Source organism: Pipistrellus hanaki, assembly GCF_964339955.1.
Source record: "Pipistrellus hanaki genome assembly, chromosome: 1".
Classification (NCBI taxonomy): domain Eukaryota; kingdom Metazoa; phylum Chordata; class Mammalia; order Chiroptera; family Vespertilionidae; genus Pipistrellus; species Pipistrellus hanaki.
The window spans coordinates 159190797-159213047 of NC_140503.1; the positions used below are offsets into that span (position 1 = coordinate 159190797).

Below are 22251 nucleotides of genomic sequence, written 5' to 3' on the forward strand. Positions count from 1 at the left end.
TCAAAGCAAACATAACTGTGTGTGAATAGCATGGGCTCTATCCATCCTCCGTGATACAGTGGGTGAGAGGAAAGCATGTAAACATCAGAGGCATGTTTGAACACTGACGTTCTGCTTCATCAACCGAGGTGTGCCACGAGCCAATTGAAGCTCAACATAATGTCAAGTGAAGCAAAGTACACAATCAGTCACTCATGAGTCCTTGAATAATTGCAATGACTCTACAGGCACGCTGTCATCACCTTTCCAGGAGCTGGAAGTTTCTACTGATGGCATCTGCCATTTGGGCAAGGTGAGTCTCATCAACTTTAAATACAAGGCATTTTCTGCAAGAAGGGTTTCCAGATGTGGATCTCCCATAGTCCAGTCTCCCGCAGAACTTTCCAGATTCTTTTGCTCAATGCCATGTCTGGAGTATCACATACATTAATCAAGGCAACATTCTACCAGCTACTGTCTAGTCTAACAACTGCAAGATACATACTGAACTCTCTGTAAGCACATTTTCAAAGCAGAATAGAAAGGGAAGGTAGTTCTTATTTGGGCACTTGCCTGACTTCCATTAACAAAACCCTGGTTATATCTATCCTACTTTCTTAGCCAAGTATCTCAGGGACACAGGCATCTTGGTTTTTCAACTGGCTTCTCACTTATATATTTGCCCTCATCTTTATGCTACATGCAGCCTTTAGTTTTCACTCCTGTCAAAGGAAGAAGGCTAATTTATCTTTACTCACTTTCCTTAACAGAAGTGCCCTCTCCTTCTCGATCCTAGACAACATTAAGTATCTTTTCTCAAAACAGTGCTCAAGAATAACCTTTGTGAAAAATTTTCAGCCTAACTCTCATTACAAATTATTGCTGCTGCCCTTTTAGCACCTGCAAATAGTTCTGTACAACTTTAATTGGATAGTGGTAAATTCATTTGTGGTTATTTGGGGCTTTGCTTTTGTCCCCATCACCTATTACAAATTCTCAGATAAACAATAGTGAAAAGCCTACCTCGAGGCAGATCCTTCAGGTCAATTTAAGATGGTTTTAAAAGTCTTGAAATGTGAATTATTTAGATCAATGTTTATGGGGCTAATCCTCATATATCCTGCATGGTCAATATTATGCAGACTGATACATTCTATATGACAATGAAAGGTGCCCTGAGGTCATTGATTTTCACTACTAAGCTCTCAAAAGGACATAGGACTTGGAGTCAGAAAAACTGAGTTCTAATCCAATCCTTGCCATCTATGCACTTACTAGCTGTGACTTAGACAAGGTTCAGCATTTACATCAATAAAATGTGCAAAATGACATTTGCTATGGAAACCTTAAAGAGAGATTGACTTAGATAAATTATATGTGTATTTATTTAGTAAAATATAAAGGGAGATATAATATTATTGCTATCACCATATATTAGTCAAAGAGATTTTGTATTATTCTGGGATAAAAGATAAAATAATACAATTTATAAAATGTTCTTAAAAAGATGAGTACACTTGTCAGGCTTGTGTGACTCAGTGGTTGAGCACTGACCCATAAACCAGGTGGTCAGGGTTCAATTCCCAGTCAGGGTACATGCTCAGTTTGTGGGTTCCATCCCCATTGTGGGGTGTGCAGGAGGCAGTCGATCAACGATTTTCTCTTATATTTGATGTTTCTATCCCTCTCTCCTTTTCCCTTCTTCTCTTTGAAATTACAAAAAAAAAAAAAATAAAGATGAGTACACCTTAGAAAATAAAAGATAAATCATCTGAGTTTAATATCAGCAAGACATGTTGAATTTGCCTGCTTTAGCAAGAGAAAGAAAACCCGCTACTTCTGCTAGAGCAGTAGTTATTAAAATGCGATCACTGGTCCCACAGCACCAAGAGCATCTGGGAAGAGTATAGAAATGCAATTTATGGAGCCCTACCCCAGACCTACTGAACCAGCTCTCCAGGTGCTCTGATGAATGAGGGGGCTGGAGAATCACTGTCCTGCTCAGTAGTCCAGGGTTTTGTCCAGATGCCATGAACTTGGGTGAGCTTGGAGCCCACATCAGGATAAGACATCATGAGAATATGTGCATTAACCGCAGCAGTAAATTATCCCAGATTTTCAGTCAATACAATTTATTGTTATGTCGTCATTTCCATTCAATATGACTTAGGCAAGAAAATGTGGTTTTGTAAAACTTTGTCAGTCTTTTTTTTTAATATGTGTAAATTCACATTGCTGGGTTTTTTTTGTTGTTGTTGTTTTTTTTTTAGTGCACTGCCAGACCAGAGAACCAGATTTGTTGGTTCCAAAAATATGGCCTCTACAGTTACAGGGGAAAGTCTCTGACTTTAGGTGACAAGCACTAGCCCACATTTAGCCATCAACTCTCAGAGTGCCTTAAGGCAAGTCAGCCTCTCAAGGCTTAGAGTCCCCTCTGATACAGTGAGAGGGTTGCACTGAAATGCACCCTATGTACTTCTTCAGCTCTCCCTGTCTGAGTTTTCCCTTCTTTCCTTCCTTCCTCCCTTCCTTCCTTCCTTCCTTCCTTCCTTCCTTCCTTCCTTCCTTCCTTCCTTCCTTCCTTCCTTTTTCTTTCTTTCTTTCTTTCTTTCTTTCTTTCTTTCTTTCTTTCTTTCTTTCTCTCTCTCTCTCTCTCTCTCTCTCTCTCTCTCTCTCTCTTTCTCTCTCTCTCCCTCTCTCTCTCTCTCTCTCTCTCTCCCTCTCTCTCTCTCTCTCTCTCTCTCTCTCTCTCTCTCTCTCTCTCTCTCTCTCTCTCTCTCTCTCCTCCCTCCCTCCCTCCCTCCCTCCCTCCCTTCCTTCCTTCCTTCCTTCCTTCCTTCCTTCCACTCTCATTTTGAAAACTGAATTCTTAAAACTAGAACAGAAGGCATAAAGAAAGGTCCAGAGAAAGAAATACTAGCTGAGAATCAGAGGAAAAAGAAAGTATAGAAAGGACTTTCATTTTGCATACCATGAATCAATCGGGATTTTAAAAAATCATAAAAAGTAACTAAAATTCAGCTGTAAAATAAATATGAAACAGTACCAGATTTTAAGAATTACATAATTAACTGTGTTCATCCCTTAAGAGAAACCTGCAGAGAGGTAAGGAGGAATGCCTCAAGGAAGGGGATCATGAAGGGGATGAAAAACTGTGGGTGCGGATATGGGGCTCTGCAAACCCAGTCCACTGAATGGAGGTACAGTTTGAGTAAAAGAGAGGGCCAAAGGCAACACAGCTGCTCCAGAGCGAACACATTCCCTGTTTAAATTAATCTTTATACCATTAAGGGAAAACATCTTCTCCAGCTTATTCTGTCAAAACCAGGCCAAAGCCACTGGCTATCATTGTACAATGAAACTCACACCCTGCTAATCCTAGAAAGGAGAACTGAAATAAAGGTCTATAAAAAACCCAGTGCCCTTAGAGAAAGCATGACGTATATTAGTGAAGAGAGCATGCTATTACACCATTATGGTTGCCGAACATGAAACTAGCAGGCATGAAGAAAATAAGCCCTCCACCGGGGAGATACTTAATTACACAAAGAGGAACAGCCAGACTCTGAATAACAGAATTTACCATTTTTCATTTCCACTTCCCAAATGTTCTTCAATAAAGATTTCCCCCAATCCTCATCTCGATTGATACTTAGTAGAACCTATTTCCTTGCCATGAAGATAGCCACAGAGCCAGTTTCTTCTGGAACCATCAGAACTCAGCTACAACCAGGAATCTGCCTCTCTTTTTGTTTGGCACCAAACTTTGCTGCTACAACAGATGAGTCAGCTGACTGGAGAGCCAAGTCTTATCTGCTGATACTGAGCAATAATCAAGCCGGCAATGCGAAAGATCCACCTTAACTCACTGCCGAGACCAGTCTCTCCAAGACAAATGGGATAAGTGGGCATAGGGTGCTCAGTACAGTCACTCCCATTTGGTGGGTCCATTGTGACATCCATTACATCCTGGAACAGAGTTATGAAGTCCCAGGGAGTTGAGAAACCAATCACATACTCCTAAAGGAAAGCTGGACTAAAAGAAAGCACAAGTTAAATAAAAACTCACAAAGAAAGGAGATTTGTAAATGAAAGGCCCCATCTTGTCACAACATGGCTCAATTAAACATCTTCCTACTTCATTCCAACTCTACACAGATTTTCTCCCAGTGCTTTTCCTCTGTGCACAAGGCTAAGGATTCTTCAGAGAAATTCAATCTACAGGGTTTCTTATTCGCTGATAAACATTAAAACACATCAGAATAGCAGCAGAACAGCAGAAACCGGTTTGGCTCAGTGAATAGAGCGTCGGCCTGCGGACTGAAAGGTCCCGGGTTTGATTCCAGTCAAGGGCATGTACCTTGGTTGCCGGCACATCCCCAGTAGGGGGTGTGCAAGAGGCAGCTGATCGGCGATTTTCATCGATGCTTCTAACTCTCTATCCCTCTCTCTTCCTCTCTGTAAAAAATCAATAAAATATATTAAGAAGAAGAAGAAGAAGAAGAAGAAGAAGAAGAAGAAGAAGAAGAAGAAGAAGAAGAAGAAGAAGAAGAAGAAGAAGAAGAAGAATAGCAGCAGAACAGCTACTGATGTGCAAAAAGCTTTCTGGGCCTTTTTCCTTGTTAGGAATGGAAAACTGCACTGTGTTTATATTATACTCATTCATATTTTTTATTGGTTAAAGTTTTGCTAAAAAGCTCAGGTCACAAAAGGACAGAACATGTTGAAAGTTGGTAACTATGTTCTTTAAATGGGGGAAAAGCACTTCATTCAGATCCTAGGTCTTTTAGGTTTCCCAGGTGTGTCCTTAAAGATTTTTCTGCATTTGGTCAGTGGTATATTTGCAGCACATTCTCTTTTTGGTAGATGTATCAGCAGGTATTCATTTACATAGGCAATCCTACTCTTCAACAATAATTTTCCAGCCTTAAAATTCAGCATAAGAGAAGTTCTACAGAAAGCTCTGCTTTTAATCACATAAATGTACTGGGGCATATAAAAAGTGGTTTTGGAGACTCCAGAATTAAAAGAAGTGTTTTCTTAATAGATGGATGCCTTATACTTACAATTCAAACATAAAAAGCTGAAACAAAAGCTTGTGTTTATATATATACAGCTCCCAGTTTCCTCATCCACTAGCTTTATTGAATCACTTCCATTCATTGATACATTCATTGGTCTATTCATACTTTCATTTGACAAACATTTATTTCACAGTAAGCTTAGACCCAAATTATTGGAAAATATAAATTTAAATATTATGTTTTATTTCTTAGAAGGAAAAATGCAAACAAAAACAACAATCCTACATAATAAAAGCCTAATATGCAAATTGTCTCTTGGGAGGTCATTCTACTGGGAGTTTGACTGGAGACCAGGAGTTTGACTGCTCACTATGATGTGTGCTGACCACCAGGGGACAGCATGGGACATAACAGGCATTGGCCATGCAGTGTTGGCAGCAGGAGGCAGTGGAGGCACTGCAGGCCCCAATGGGACCCAATGAGAGCAGGATAGTGGAGCAGGTGAGGAGATGGTGCCAGGCCAAGGTAGGGTGCCAGGCAGGGTTGCAGGGCTGCAGGATTGTGAGGATGGGGGCACAAGTTGGGGCCCCATCTTTCCAGGCCACCCTGAGGGACCCCACCCATGCACAAATTTGTGCACCAGAAGAAATTGTCTTGGGATAGAGTCAGATTGATAGCCACCCCATGCCAACTGAGATGAAATTACTTTCTCAGCCTCACATCCCTCTTCTCTTCCCTTTATTTTTCCTGGCCACTTTTCAGGGGTCTGTGATCTTGGGATCTATATTAAAGCCTCAATAAAATGCAGAAATAATTCCCTATATAAGTGGTGAACCTAGCTTGCCAACCTCCTGGATTTGTTTTTCTTGAATTACTGAGAAGATCTACCCACTTGACTGTAGGTTTTTTTTTTGTTTTGTTTGTTTGTTTGTTTGTTTATAATATCCCTTTGTGCAGAAGTAGATGCATTAGAACATTTTTATATCACTATCTTCTTTTATATCACTATCTTTTGTATAATCACAAAAATATATGATTAGATTGAAATTTAATGTATCACATAGAAACTGTGTTCTATGTTTGAAAGTGCAAGGACAAAGCAATCTATCTTTTTATCCAGATATTATCCAGTATTGGCATTTTTGGGGGTGTGCTTTTATTTGATTTGGCTAACAGCACTGATTAAGATTTCACAACTTCTCACGCCATGCATAGTCAACTTTCAATGCTAGCAATGTATGTCAAGTGTAGTACATACATATTTTAACTGGTAATAATACTTGCATATATGATACCTAAATATATACATTTTTATTGTTCCTCATTTTCTTTTTTTACAGCACTCTCTCCTATCAAACACTTTGTTCTTCTCTTCCCAACTTTCTCTCTCATATATCTAGCAAAATAGGAAGTGTGACAGCCCCAGAGAAATTAGGATGGTCCTATTTACTTGTTTTTATCCCCCCATTCTCCAAATAAATTTTAACTGCATGTGTTGTCACAATATGTTGATAATATGGTACTGAGAGCTAAATTGGTCTTATAGCATAGTCATATTAGGGTCAGACATCTTCAATTAAAAAAAGAAAAAAACCATGTTGCTTTTCTAAGTATGTTGCCTTGGAAATGAAGACTGAATTTTGAGACAATTTTCCTCTGGGTGTTAGTATAACAAATGGAATTTGAAGCCTCAACGTTCATGAATTTTGCACACCCAATCATGAATAGGAAGCATGGCCACTGAGCCAGAAGCTGTGACCACCAAACATTCCAAGCAAATCCTGTCACTTCAGGAATAAGTGCATCTAAGAGAATCATAAGAAAGGCACAATACAAATGGCAATGTTAGAAATGCTACCACTTAACATAGACTCTAAACCTGTACACTTTCAGCATTGACCTTGGTTTAGACAACCAACATCTCTCTCCTTGATCACTTTACAAACTTCATAATTGACTACTTTATTCTGGTTTTCCCCCTCCCATCTGTTCTGCAAAAGTATAGCCAGTGTAATCCTTCTAAAGTGCATAACCAACACTTTAGCTTTCAGCTTAAAACTTTCTATGACCATCCATTGTTCTCCGGATTAAGTACTAACTTCTTAAAATGAGTTGTAAAACAGGGCTCATCATGAAGGACCACTTTCTATATCCATAGCTTTGTTTCCTGAAGCTTCCCCTCAAACTCACACAAGGCAAGAGGTTCATAACCCCAGGCTCTTTGCAAGGACTGTCACTTCTTTTCTCTTTCTAGCTAACTCCCAGAGACCTTTTGATCCCAGACTAGAGGGTATTTCTTCTAGGAAGATGACATTAGCCCCTTCTATAATGTTACTATACTAACTGTACTTGCTTGTATTTATATAACACTTTGAAAATGCACTATAATTGTCTATAACTTCCTGTTCTCTTTCATTTCTGCCACCAACTCCTGTTTTATTTTCTTAGTTGCCTATGTAGCTGGCTCAGTACCGGCACATAGTAATTTTTCAGTTACTAGTTGTGGAAGAGATGAGTGTGTAAATGTATCCATGAATGAGTAAATGAATAAGTAAAGTAAAACTGTAAACACTGTTTTGTTTTTGTTTTAATGGTCTTTGATCTTATGGCTGAGGGGAAAAAATTACAAGTCTGGTAAAAGTCTATAAACAAAAGATTAGGGTAAACCAACTGAAACCCTGAGAAGAAATGGGTCAAAAGTTCTTTAATATGAAATTTATTATGCTCTGACTCTTGTTTCTTTTTCCTATCATAGTGTCAAGAAGTGTTACCAAACTATAGGGTATTTCAAGAGCATCCCAACCAGTGTTTAAATAAATCTTGAGATGTGTAACTTTTCCATATTTAAAAAAATTGTTAGGATTTATATTATTCACCCATTTATGGAAATTCCATTTGTGGAAACTTATTTATTGATTTATCCTTACTAATGATGATTCTTTGGTATTACCAAACTCTTTAATTTTAAGTGTATTTCTTCTTTGTTTCTGAACACAGTTGAGAAAAAAAAATAGTAGTTAAACAATTGTAAACCTCATGAGAATCAGACAAGCCAATAGGTAATTTAAGAACCTCTTTTCTGCTCGGCAAGTGTGGTGCAGTGGTTGAGCATCAACCTATGAACCAGAAGGTGGCATTTGATTCCCATATGTGGCACATGCCCAGGTTGCCAGCTTCACTCCCAATATGGGGTCTGCAAGAGGCAGCTGATCAATGGTTCTCACTCATCATTGATGTTTCTGTCTCTCTCTCTCTCCATCCCCTTTCTCTATGAAATCAATAAAAACATATATATATTTTAAAGGAATTCTTCTGCCTTTCTGGTAAATTTTTATTTGGTTTTATGGGTAACCTTTGATTTTTTAGGATACTGGATACAGAAAAATGCAAATATTGACCTTATTTATATAGAGTTCAGAAAGATAATTAATGGATATTAGGGGAAGAACAGAAAATAAATGGCAAAGTTAGGCAGATCCTGTATATTTGATCAATTAAGTCACATTTTTACATACTTTGTAGTTTCTGAAAATTAGATTAGGGTAATAAAATATAGGAGAAGTTAATAAGCAAACTGTAATAAATTAAAATCTTTGGGTTATTTCTTTTTGACCACCAGAGAAAGAGAGTCTGGGAATTGGGTTGCCTTGCCCCTTCCCAGTTCTCTAGAACAAGCACGTCATACTCAAAGGCAAACATGGGTCAAGTAAACAGGGTTTAAGTTTATGTGGGCCCCCAAAAAACAAAAGCTTGAATTTTCATAGAAACGTAGGTTATTTTGATAGAGACATGCTGAATACAAAGGCTGAAATACATAATTGTTAACATAAATTAATAGAACATTTTAATAAAAATTAACTTTTTTCTTTAACATTAACTTACCAGACACTGAATAACTCTGCAAATTAATAAGTGCAAATAAACCTATTTTCCTGTTGCACACACCAAGTAAGTCCAAGGCTAATGACGTGGCAATTGTCTGCTAAAATATTTGCTCCTGGTATTAGTGGAGAGAAATGGTGCACCTGTATGGAAGGTGCATTTGGGAAATGAATGCAACATGATTTTAGTCATCAGTCAGTAGTGCACATTGCAGTTCGTTGTTAATAATTATGTATAACAGGATATTGTAAAAATTAAGTTATACAATTTTTATTAAAACGTTTTTGCAGCCCAGCCATACCGTTATTTTGGCTGGGTCACAAAAATATATATTTGTTGTGGGGCACAGGTGGCCCATGGGCTGCGAGTTTGACATGCTAGCTCTAGAAGTTTCATTTCCCAATTACCCAATTTTAATCACTGGACTATTTTCCTTCTTTTCTGATTATTAACAGTCACAATCTGTATTTTTTTTCCCCTGACATTCTATTCATTACCTTCAATTCCAGGAAGATGCATATACACATTAATTTTGTTATAAAACATGTTTAGAGTGAAATTCTTGCATATTCCCAATGACTATTCTATTGTAGATTTGCAACACACATCAATCATCCTTGTAATGTTTCTGATCAAATGTCTGAATTTAGATATCTTTGTAAGAAATAATAAAATAGAAGCCACCTGCAACATAGGATTCGTCTAGTACTATTTCTATTTCTGAAGTCTTAATAAAAGTGAACATGAACCGAAACTGTCAAAATACTAAATGAACCAGAAATTGAAATTCTAAAAATAACACAGACAATTATGTCTCACCAACAACTTTCTAAAGAAGCCCTGTGTACAGATTTTCTTTGAACTTAATTCAGCCAACTCTTCTCCCTTTGATGAGTCTCACCATTTCACTACTTGCAGCCTTGGCATCTGGACTATTGACACCAGTAGCTGTAAATTAATTATCTTGGCTGTTTTGTTCTAATCTCATTGAAAATGCATCCTAAAGCTACTTTAACAAAGTATTTCAAGAGACAAATTGACATTTTGGAAATAATAAAAATGGGAAATATTGAGCCATGTTAACTAAAGTGTGATAATTAATTTAATCACTGGCACCTATATTTTTCTTGCTTCATGGCTGGTGAGCAGGTCTAAGGTATTTACTGAATCCTTTCAGAGAAAGGAATGCACATAAGGAGAGAATGACAAGACAGTCACAACTTAGAAGTTAATTAAAAAATTCAATTTCAGACACTCAACTGCAAAGTCAAAAGACTAAAATCATAGCATAAGCACATTCCATTTTTTCCACCTTAGCCACCTAGCTTGGGAGAGAAGTAACAAAGTCAACTTCCTCTAGCAACAGGACACACTGCCCTTATAGCCACTGTTCAGCCGCAAGCATTCTGGACTTAAAGAAAAAAGGAAACTATTTTGAAGGCCTAATTGGTAAAAAGAAACCAATTATATTTAGGGGAAGCATCAAAAGAATATCTTCCAAGCTACCAGAAATGTTGCTTGAGGAAGAGTGTGGCACTTACTCCAGATGCTAAGCAAGAAAAGAATGTCTAAGAGAAAAGATCCTTAAGATAATATTTTTCCCCCATTTTTCTAGTATGAAAATTTTCTCTTCATAAAAATCAGACTGAGCAAGGGGAGAAAAATGTACTAAGAAACATATTAATTGTAATTGTCACACTTTAGCTATGAAATTTGTTTATCTGAATGATGAGGCAAAATTTTCTAAGACTAGAATTATATCATTTTAAATAGTTTGATAGATCGGGCAGAGAGAAAATGAATACGGCCACTATGTTAATGATTTCTAACGTATAGCTGAAATGTTGAAACCTATGTAAAGCCCTTTGAATACAGTAATAGTTAAAGACACTCTTTCTATTCTACATGAATTTAATTTCTAAAGGCACCATTTAAAAATAACTTTGTAAAAGATAAACTTTAATCTCATTTTTATCTAATGACATTTTAATATTTGAAATTAGTCTCCTAAAAATCTATAAAACACCCAAACAGACAGCATTCCTAATTACACTTCCTTAAACTACTCTACTAGTAGCCTCTTCATTCTGTTCCTGAAAATTCCATCCTCTAGCCTAGGGGTGTCGAACTCAATCAGAGAAGGGGCCAAAATCTAAAATCCAGCCTAAATCGCGGGCCGAATGGTTTACTGAACAGTCATAAACTGACAATGTCATAAACTGACAGTGGAGTGCAGTGATGACAGCGCGGTGCGGGCCACATTGCAAGGCCTGAAGGGCTGGATTTGGCCCGCGGGCCTTGTGTTTGACATATGTGCGAGTCTAGCCACTCAGACCAGAGTTTGCCAGCTTCAGCAGTATTGTTGATATTTGGGGCTGAATAATTCTTTTTTAAAAAATATATATTTATTGATTTCAGAGAGGAAGGGAGAGGGAAAGAGAGACAGAAATATCAACGATGAGAGAGATCCATTGATTGGCTGCCTGCTGCACATCCCTTATTTGAGATCTAGCCTACAATCCAGGTATGTGCCCTTGACTGGAGTTGAACCTGGGACCCTTCTGTTCACAGATACTCTAGCCACTGAACCAAACCAGTTAGGGCCTGAATAATTCTTTGTTAGCGAGAGTTGTCCTATGCCTCATAAGATGTTTAGCAGCACCTCAGGCCTCTGTCAACTAGACACATATAGCACCCTCTCCAGCTGTGAAAACCCAATATGCCTCCAGACATTGTCAAGTAGTCCTGGGGGCCCAAAACGCCAGACAGTCAGATACTACTAAAGTGTTATAAACTTCTCCACACTATGTCTTCCAATGGATGTCAGTCTCACAATGAGTAAAAGCCAAAGTTCTTAAAAAGGCTTTTCTGATGTCATCTCATTCCACTCCAATAACTCTGACCTCCGTACTCTTTCTGGGGCGCTTCAGGCATGCTTCTGCCTCAGGGCCCTCATACCAGCTATTTCCTCTGCCAGTCAGGCTCATTCCAAGTCTTTGCTCAAATTACTCCTGAGTTAGGTCATCCTTGACAACTGGATTTAAAAATGATGTGTCTCTCTGTCCCCATTCTTTATCCCTTCCCTTGTTTATTTTTCCCCAAAGTACTTTTCATATTATTGTGTCAACACACTTTGTTATTTGTTTATTTTCTGGTTCTTCCCACTAGGTTTTAAGTTCCATAATGACAGCACTTTCTACCATTTTCACTAAGTTCTTGTGGACAACATTTACTGGCCCATTATTGAGAGGCTGTCAATCAAAATATATTGTATGAATGGCCTCTGCAGGGTTACTATTGAAGACTATCAAGGAGATCTTTTGGAATTTTCAAAATCATTTATTTACATTTGCTTATTCAGTTGGGAGAATTATAATGTAAAAATCATGTTTGTGATCAGTGTGCAAATTTTTAAAACTATTTTGAGGTATTAGAAACAACTTTTATTATGTTTCTGAATTTGACAAGCAAGGTGATAATATGAATTACTGCCCTCACAGAAGTCCAAAAATTGTTTTTCAGATTTTATTATGCTTGTCAGTTAAAACTATGTAAATCTTTAGCAAAAACCATGTAGCCAAAATTGAAACAATATTTTTAACACAATCTGGAACCACAAATTTATTCATTACTTCATTCAACCTATATCAAATTGTAAACCTCAACTATGTGCAAAGTATAATGCTTGATGTTGCCAAATGATGCATCTTAGAATTTGAGAAAACCCAACTTTAATTTCTTCCAAGGAGCTTTTTCTCACTTTTGTCTTTGGTGACCTGAGCTGATAGCAATGTCATTGATACTTATCTACCTTGGGTCCATTCTTTCCTTGTTAATTCTTTTTCTAAATCAAAGTAAATAAAGAGGAAATATCTTCAATTGCTTGAATGTTGAAAACACTTGAGAATAGTTTAATTTTTCATGTGGTTTGTTTATGAGGGAATATATTTATGTTTAATTAGTTTTACTCTTAATTTCCTTTTGGGAGTGTCATATATGAGAGGCTGGAGGGCTTGAATTTCTCCGCTTACCTCACTGGCGGGGTGAGAGTGTCTTTCCCACGTGTGCTTGCCAGCACCGTACTCAGAGAGCCTGTTAAAAGGAGATCTATGACTTGGCCAACCACACAGAAAAAATGGCTTCAAAGATTCCCCATGGCCCATATTTATTACTTAGCTGTGTGAGAACATGCTAATATAACAGTGAAGATGGTTCTGGGAAAATGAGTCCAGTGCTATATGGTGCTGAACCAATTGCATCTCACATAATCAAATACTTCTCTGTGCAGAGTGGCCTTCTACCATAGAAATTTGGGGTTCAGATAATATTTATACAAATGTTTCTACTTTGTACCACAAACAAGTTGATAATAGCATTTTTTACTAGAGCAATTTTCTAGCAAATGGTTAAAAAAAAAATTCTGAAAAGCTCTCTTAATTGGTTTCAATGGAAAGAACACTATAAGTGCTGAACTTAGCCTTAGACTATCAGGGAATACGTTTTAAAGAAAGATCAGCTGTATGTTCCTTTGTTACAGACAATTAGGCAGATGTAAGCAGAACAAGGATGATGGGCCAGGTACCCAGTGGAAAGCCCTGGGTATTAGCAAGGGAAAAAATTGGAAAAACAAGAATCTCCCCCCAGGGTAACCTTTCCTACACTAGAATATCGCTGGTCATGTGGTTTGGACCTCCTGACCTTTCATATGGCTAGTCACGCGGTTTAGAACCCCTGACCTTTCCTCCCTAAAGATAATATCTAGGTCTCAGTTGTATTTCAGCTCCAGGCCCAGAAAAGCAGCAATACCAGATGAGTGATGCTGTGACTGCCTCAGGATCTCCTGCCCTCACATCAACTAATCAGTGGACTCTGAAAGAGCAAACCTGGAAAGCTGAAGAAAATTCTATTAAGACCCTCCACTGAGGGTCTTCCTAAGATTCAAACCAACTAGAGAGAGAGATAAGCACCCTCAACATAAAGGACCCAGCACAAGCTCTCCTACAGGGGAGCATACCCTTGCCATTCCCTTCACCCTCTTCTTCCCCCCAGGCACATATCCCCTAAACTCTAAGGGACCCCAGGAGACTTGTAACTAGGGGAGCAATGGGCAGTGGCAGTTCATTCCTGGCTAACCCCTTGAACCTGTCTCTAAGGCCCCCTTGTTTTTGGCTTCTCAGTGAGCCAAAGCAGCCCAGTCTGGGCTTTCCTATTGCTTCTTCTATGCCCTTCCTTGTTTCACTGTCCTAAGTGTGCTTTTGCTGGGGCCAATACATTCTTGGTTCCTTTGAGGCATTTTGACTCATGATTGAAATCTTTCCTTCGAGAAGATAAGAACTGAGATTTCATCTTGCCAGTAAACCTTTACATTTAATAATTTTGCTTTGCTTGCCAAGATAACAGAAGGTGGGGTAGTAGATCCAAGAGTCCCAACAGTGATGACTTGAGCTGATTTAATTATTGAAAATGTTTTCTATAGATACTTTTTATAGGAGTTTCTATAGACACTTTACATAAGAGCAGCAGAGAGGAAAGAGTTTGTTCCTCCTTTATGTCATTGACAAAAGAAAATGACAAACTGAGCAGCAAGAATGCAATTATAAGTGAAGAATAAATGGAGCTGTGTTATTTTGTAATATTTTTATTTTGTAGTTATCATCTACCCCTGAAGTAGTTGTACTTTGCCAATCAAATGAGAATATGATTCCTCTGTGAAAGTGCCCTGGGGATAAAGTCATAATTTGCCTAATAACCTGTCCCCTTGGGCAGCCAGGCTGACATAAAGTGTTCTAAAGATTACTCTGTTTTGACCATTTTCATTGCCAGATTTCTGTAAAGAACTATTAAAAGTTTTACTAATAGCTATGTATTAAAGAGTCACTGTTAATTTCAGCACACAGGTTCTGAGAAGTAAGGTTTAACAGAGAGAGGAGGTGTTTCTTTTTTCCTTGGAGAAATTCTTTTTAAATATATGGAACTTGAAAGGAAGAAAAAAGAAAGGTAGACCACTGAGAATGCATCAAAAGGTTTCAGTGTGCTTGATGGCACTTTATTAAGACACTAGAGGCCCAGTGCATGGATTTGTGCATAGAGGGAGGAGTAGGGCTCCTCAGCCTGGATTGCACTCTCTCGCAATTGAGGACCCCTCAGGGATGTCCAACTGCCAGTTCCTGCGGGGACTGGATCTAAGCCAGAAGTTGTACATCCCTCAAGGGATGTGGCAGTGAGTCAGGCGGCAAGCAGCTACGGAGGAGGCCAAGCTGGAGGTAGGCCGCTGCACAGCTCGCGCTCATCCCGGCCCACTATGCCTGCCGCTGCCACTAGGTAGCACTGCAGCAGAGTTGGGAGAAACTCCCACCCTGCAGCTGTGAGCCTGGATTCTGGCTGAGCTGTGCTTCCCCTGTGGGAGCGCACTGACCACCAGGGAGGCAGCTCCTGTGTTGAGTATCTGCTCCCTGGTGGTCAGTGTGCATTATAGCGACTGGTAATCATTCCAATCATTCTGGTTGTTCTGGTCATTTGGTCGTAACAGTTGCTTAGGCTTTTATATATAGATAGATAGCCATGAATAGAAATTCCCCCTATTGTATACTTTCATAAATTGAGGCTTGAAAAATTCAGTCAAAACCCAGAAAAAAATTGAAAGGTAAAAGAAAAAACAAAACTCCAGCTCTATTCATGTCTAAAAACAGAGACAAAAATAAAGACAAGACAAAAATTATTTCTTTGTTTTATTCAATAGAAATCTCTTCCAAAACACTACTGAAATATTAGATTTGTATTATTTATGTCCTTTTTAATGTTGACCCAATTTTGCAATATTTTGAGTTGCTTCAAACTTTTTTACCAATCTATACTTTTGCCAAAAATAAGTCTCAGTCAACTATTGAAAGGAATAAGGTTTGTTAAACACTAGAACTGTAAGCTAGGCCACTAGAGTGTGAAACTCATTTGACGAGTATGGTTAAATGTGGACATAGGCCATGATTATCATGCTTGCATTTATTAAAAAGCCAATCCTACCTAATAAAAGAGAAACATGAAAGTTGACCACACCTTTGCTATGCCCACAAGCCCCACCTACCAGCCAATCAGGGTGAGTACGCAAATTAGCCCAACCAAAATGGTGGTTAACTTGCATAAGCAGGCCAGAGCAAGACTGAAGACAGAGTAGAAAGAAGCCAGAAGGGAGCTGCAGAGAAGCAAGCAAGCAGGGCAGCAGAGAAGGAAGGGAAGCAGGCAGGGCAGCAACTGCAGCAGGAAGCCCTATTGTAGGAATCTTCCTGCAACGGGCCTCTAGTTACTTAATAATAATTTTATTAAATAATTCACATGAGCTAAACTAATTGACTCTAAAATATAGTCCATCTTTCTGTAATTTTATGTATTGAAGTATTTTTATGGCAAAATATTTCAGGCAAAATAAAAAATTCTCATTTTCTTGAAATGTCATTTAAATTTCCTCATTATAATTTCAAATTCAGTGGTTGCACAAATTGTTTCTTGCTCTTATTTTATAACAAGCAGTATTTTTGAATACATCTCTGAATTGCCTCTAAAGAAAAATCAAGTAATTTTTGGTTTATAGTTTCCACCTTCTCTTACATAGTAAATGATTCACAGCATATGCTTTGACCCCAGCCTATGGAATCATAAGTGTCTGCAGGCTTCAATAGCTGTAGGCAAATTCTAAACTGAGATTTGCAACTTGAATGTATCCAGCAGTATAGGAGACAGCATATTTATTCTATTGAGAAGCAGCTCAATAAAAGATTTGGCATTAGCTACTGAGTGAAACGGCTTTATTTTATTTTGATAAAAAGTTTCAAACATCTTTTTCAAGTGTACAGCACATGGATTCTCTAAAGGCATGGTCTAACCAAACTTCCATTTTAAGCTTCACTTTTTGTGATGGAGAGTTTTGCATAAAGAATTTCCTCTGGCAGTTTATTAGACTAAATTATTAAAATGAATATGAATTAAAATTCCTTATTCAGTTCATTTCATATAAAAGTTATTTTGCAGTAGCAAGTTCCTAAAGGACATTACTCAACAACAATACTAAAACAAAACAATTGTATAAGAAACTTAATAAAATGTCCATCAGCTACAATAGGATTTTCGGAAAACAGTTACCTAATTGTAAGGGCATTTATCACCCTACACCCCTGAGCATAGTTAGCTCTTGCAATCTTTCTGTTAGTAATCTAGTCTGAATACTGTGTTGCAGCAAAGAATGTTCATATGCTCAATGGGCCTAAAAAAAAGTTGCCTGAAAGCTATATGTTATTAATAAAAAATATCCAAAAAGTAAGAAATATTTTAAGAATAAACACTTTGAGTTAAACGCTTTTGTGCCAGTAAATGAGAGGGGAAAAAAGGTTAAAAACTGACTACCTTATAAAATTATAGCTGATTTGTATATATTCAATTTAATTTTGTATGAAGTACAATGTATGCAACTTTCATCATGGCCATGGTTAGAGTAATGTGACCTACATTGTAGGACTTTTTAAAGCATCCATAAATGTTAAATTTATACATATATGTTAAAATATGTATGTCTGATGCATACTCTAGTATCAAAATGTTAGCTTCATTTGTATTATAATTATACTTATTATTAATAGTAAAATAAGAGATGAGGGAACGTGGCTAAGTTGTATCTAGAGGAGCAGTGCCCAATAGAATATTCTGTTATGATGGAAATATTTTGGAACCTGTGCTCTCTATTTTGTAGCCACTAGGCTTATGTGACTATTAAGCTATGAAATGTTGACAATGCAATTGGAGAACTGAATTTTTAGTTTTATATAATTTATTAAGTAATAAATTATGTTTATTTTACAAATTATGTTTATGATCAAGCAATTTATGTGTAAATAATCACATATATCTAGTATGCTTACATCAATTCAAGACTTCCATAATGTTCAGGTTTTACTAACTTTTTCTACCACATAATACATAAAGGGACTTCTCTAGATTTGTTTATAAAATTACCATAATTAGTATAAAAATTATCCACTAACTTTATCATTATTCATACACATAAAATATATTATAACTTCTCTATCTAGAGTAGTGATTTGTTCTTTTATTCAGTTCTGTATAATCAAAGGTCACATAATTAAACGTAGTAATATTGCATTGTATCTTAATATTTTTATATGGAAATTTTTATTAGATTTTTCCTTGCCTTCTGAACATAATTTAGCCTTGTTTGAAATCATTATGAATATCATTTATGGGAGAAAATATTTTACTATCATATATTTATCATGTGTCTCAAGAGTGTTTAGAATCTTGAGACAAAATAAAAACTCAGCACTAAAAAAATAAAAATAAAGTCAGCACTAAAAAAATAAAAATAAAAAACAAGGATGAAACTTTTGCTCAACTCTAAAATAAACAATATATTAAAAAAACTCACAAAAATCCTTGGTAACAATTATCACATAAATATATGGGTTCTTACAAAGTTCCCCCTTTAACCAACCAATCAAGACAAACCAGTTGTTTGTGCAACAATTACCCTTTGTAGTGGAAGCACACCAAAGACACCATCAACATTTGGCCTTCCAAAAATCTATATTTTCTGCATCCCTCAAACAGTGGCGCATCTTCCTGTTCACTTGCTTATATTATTACTTGGAGAAAGGGAGCATTGTCACTCATGTCTATAAGAACTGGGGCCAGAATGTCTCAGGAACTTTTTCCTTTATAAAACTTAAATTTATCCTTCTTCATTTTCTTTTTTTTCCTTTTTAAAAAAAATATATTTTATTGATTTTTTACAGTGAGGAAGAGAGAGAGATAGAGAGTTAGAAACATCGATCCAAGAGAAACATCGATCAGCTGCCTCCTGCACACCCCCTACTGGGGATGTGCCTGCCACTAAGGTATATGCCCTTGACTGGACCCTTTGGTCCATAGGCCGACACTCTATCCACTTAGCTACACCGGTTTCAGCATCCTTCTTCATTTTCATTGTAATTAGATACTTCACAGACATGAGAATTTTTGCTATGCTTTAAAAAGTGTTTGATTAATAAAATTTTAGGCACATAAAATGGGAATGATAATATTAATGACCTTGAAAACCACAATTTACATTCTAATGAAGATTAACTTCTTATGGGTTACTTCAATAAATATAATTTTTTTTAAATATGTTTTATTGATTTTTTACAGAGAGGAAGAGAGAGGAATAGAGGTTAGAAACATCGATGAGAGAGAAACATTGATCAGCTGCCTCTTGCACACCCCCTACTAGGGATGTGCCCGCAACCAATGTACATGCCCTTGACCGGAATCGAACCCGGGACCTTTTAGTCCGCAGGCTGACGCTCTATCCACTGAGCCAAACCGGTTTCGGCAATAACTAGAATTTCATATTCTGAATTATATCCTATTTTATAGGCTGAGTCAATAAAGTAATATTGTAGGACAACAAGATATTACAACTATTTCTAATCAGTAACTATTTTCTTATGTGGAGTACTACCACTCTCACTTTTCTTTGTGACATTTCACTAAAAGTATTACAAAGTTAAAAAGTCAAAATCATTTAATCTCTTTATCTCATTATTGAATAACATAAATGTAGAACACTTCAAATCTCTAATATGAACACTGGTCATTGTTTTTTTTTTCATTGTAATATAGCATGCATCATAAAGACATGTTTTGCTGGAACACTAAACTAATACTTGTTAAAATTGAAGAAAGTAAGAAAAACAATAGATCAGTTACATCAGCATTTTAAAATTTTAAGACTATAAAATGTGTTAAGAAAAGAGTTTTCTGAGAAAGACATTAACTTATTAACTATCAGAATTTTTAAACAATTTTCATAATTCCAAGTCCATCTTAATATTGTGTCTAATTTTGGAAGATCAAAACCATCCTTTTAAAAACCAAATCTGTTTTAGTCAATGATCCTTTTCATTAATCTTAATAAAATAGCTAATAATAAAAATGGCTAATTCATTAAAGATATGACACTGAGGATATATATATATATATATATATATATATATATAGTCATCAAAGTTATTAAATTATATAAAGATCCAAAATAATGTAAGGCCACTTATATGATGTATTAATAAGTGAAAACAAAAAAAATCAACTATATATATACTATATTCACCATTATAAAAACTACACATTTGGATAAGGCTAGAAAAGAGTATTAAAAATGTAATTATGATACATTTTTAAAATTACATTTTAATATTTAAATATTATTTTATAATTTTTAAAAAGTAACCTGAATCAAAACACATGACTTTTCCATTTTGGTGAATATAGAAAAGAAAAATATTGGGGAAAAACTAAGAGTTTTCCTGATTCTCTTGTGGCCTTCAGGCCTCAGATCCAAATAAATCAATCAGCAAGTCATGGTGAAAGAAAACTTTATATATCGGGTCTAGTAATAATTAATGTCGTTTTTAAACATTTGTTTAAAATCTTGCTTGGCGTTGACTTGTATTGACATAACCTTCAAACACGTGGTATCTACAGAACGTGTGAAGTGCAATTAACAAGTTTTGCTTGAAAAAGTTTGTGTTTGGTTTGGTTTTTGTTGCAGAACTAGGGCTAAGAAGATGGCGGATGAAGAGCATATTCGGCACTGCATGCTTTACGAGTTCCAATTAGGAAGAAAAGCAAGTGAGGCTGCAAAAAACATCTGTAGTGCTCTTGGTCAAGATGCAGTTAGCGCCAGAAAATGCCAGCGTTGGTTTGAGAAATTTCGCGAGGAAAAGTTTTCATTAGATGACAAGAGTGGTCGAGGCCGTGTGTCCAATTTTGATCAAGAAGCTCTTCAAGCTCTTTTGGTGCAAAATCCTCAAATTACCTAACAAGAGCTTGCGACAACTTTAAATTGTTCACAAAAAACAATTTCCAATCAATTGCGTGCACTTGGCAAAGTCCAAAAGTTTGGAAAATGGGTTCCTCATGAGTTGACCGACAACAACCATAATCAAAGAGTCACAATTTGCAGTTCGCTCCTCTCTCGTCAAAACCGTTTGCCGTTTTCAGAGCAAATTGTTACCGGAGATGAAGAATGGGTGCTGTATGTTAATTTGAAAAGGCGGCCTCAATGGTTGGACAAAAATGAGGCTCCGCAGCCCACGCCAAAACCTGACTTGCATGCGAAAAAAGTGATGTTGTGTGTTTGGTGGAATTTTAAAGGAATTCTTCATTATGAACTTTTACCATCTAACCAAACCATTACAAGTGCAGTGTATAGTGCCCAATTGGAAAGGTTAGCCCAAGCTTTAAGAGAAAAAGAACCCGCGCTGATTAATCGGAAGGGCGTAATTCTTCACCACGATAACGCACGGCCGCATACTGCAACAATCACTGCTGAAAAACTGCGCCAGTTGGAATGGGAAGTTCTCCCTCAACCTGCATATTCTCCTGATATTTCCCCTTCCGATTACCATTTGTTTCGTTCTTTGCAAAACTTTCTTCTTGGAAAAAAAATTAATAATAAAGAATGCCTCAAAAATGCATTGACCGAATTTTTTGCATCAAAATCACAAGAATTTTACAACAGAGGGATTAAAATGCTTCCCGAGAGTTGGGCACAAGTAGTAGAAAACAACGGCAACTATATTGTTGATTAAATTTTGTTGTATTGTTTAAATAAATTCGATTTAAAAAAGTATTAGAAAACGACATTAAGTATTACTAGACCTAATACATTAAATGCCAGTGAGAATACCAAGTCATTAAGGAAGGGAGCTGAGTGTAGTAAAATAATCCCTAGACTTAGAGTAGAAATTCCTGGTTTGGGGTTCTTGTGCAATTTATGTCAGAATTTTGTATAAAAATTAAACACATTGAAACTGTTTCCTCAGTGCTAAAATGGTCATACATATCTCACAAGACTAATGTGAATTTTAAATATGATAGCGTGTTTAAAACACAATACCTAGTTAATATGCTAATTATACTTGCTAATGAGACAGTCAAGATTTGGGAAACTGGCTTCTAAACTGAAGCCATTCTGGACTAGAGAATGGATTGTTCTTATAAAATGTAGACATTTAGAAAATGTGTGGAATTAAAGTACATAACAAAGAAAGTCCTTTTCATTATATCTGCCAAATAATAACCACCTAGTTAATTTGCAGCCATTTTAGCATTTTACTTTCAGAAATAGAATCCTATATAATAAAAGGCTAATATGCAAACTGTCCCCTCGACTGGGAGTTTGACCAGGATTTAGACTAAGGGATGAGGCTGGTCAACCACCTGTGGCCCCTCTCCCCAACCCGGCCTAATGATCAGGGCTGGCGGGCTGGATCCTACCTGTGCACAAATTCATGCAGTTGGCCTCTAATATAAATATATT

At 36.8% G+C, this 22251-nt stretch overlaps 2 protein-coding genes across 2 annotated transcripts in view; one reads left to right on the plus strand and one right to left on the minus strand.

Annotated features, from left to right (window-relative positions):
• The window catches only part of ARHGAP24 (Rho GTPase activating protein 24), a 430260-nt gene that overhangs the window by 268282 nt on the left and 139727 nt on the right, over positions 1-22251 (minus strand). The window lies entirely within an intron of this gene.
• On the plus strand, positions 233-21350 carry LOC311621891 (histone-lysine N-methyltransferase SETMAR-like). Its single transcript, XM_084882418.1, has 2 exons — positions 233-292; positions 20479-21350. Exons 1-2 carry the CDS (start codon positions 270-272, stop codon positions 20747-20749), a joined length of 294 nt encoding a protein of 97 aa, XP_084738544.1. The 5' UTR covers positions 233-269; the 3' UTR covers positions 20750-21350.

What these genes read in the sequence shown, in the direction of transcription:
- LOC311621891 (XM_084882418.1), top strand. Translation starts at nt 270, where the DNA reads ATGGCATCTGCCATTTGGGCAAG. An exon ending in GCATCTGCCATTTGGGCAAG is followed by an intron (nt 293 to 20,478) that starts GTGAGTCTCATC and finishes TTTTTGTTGCAG; the next exon opens with AACTAGGGCTAAGAAGATGG.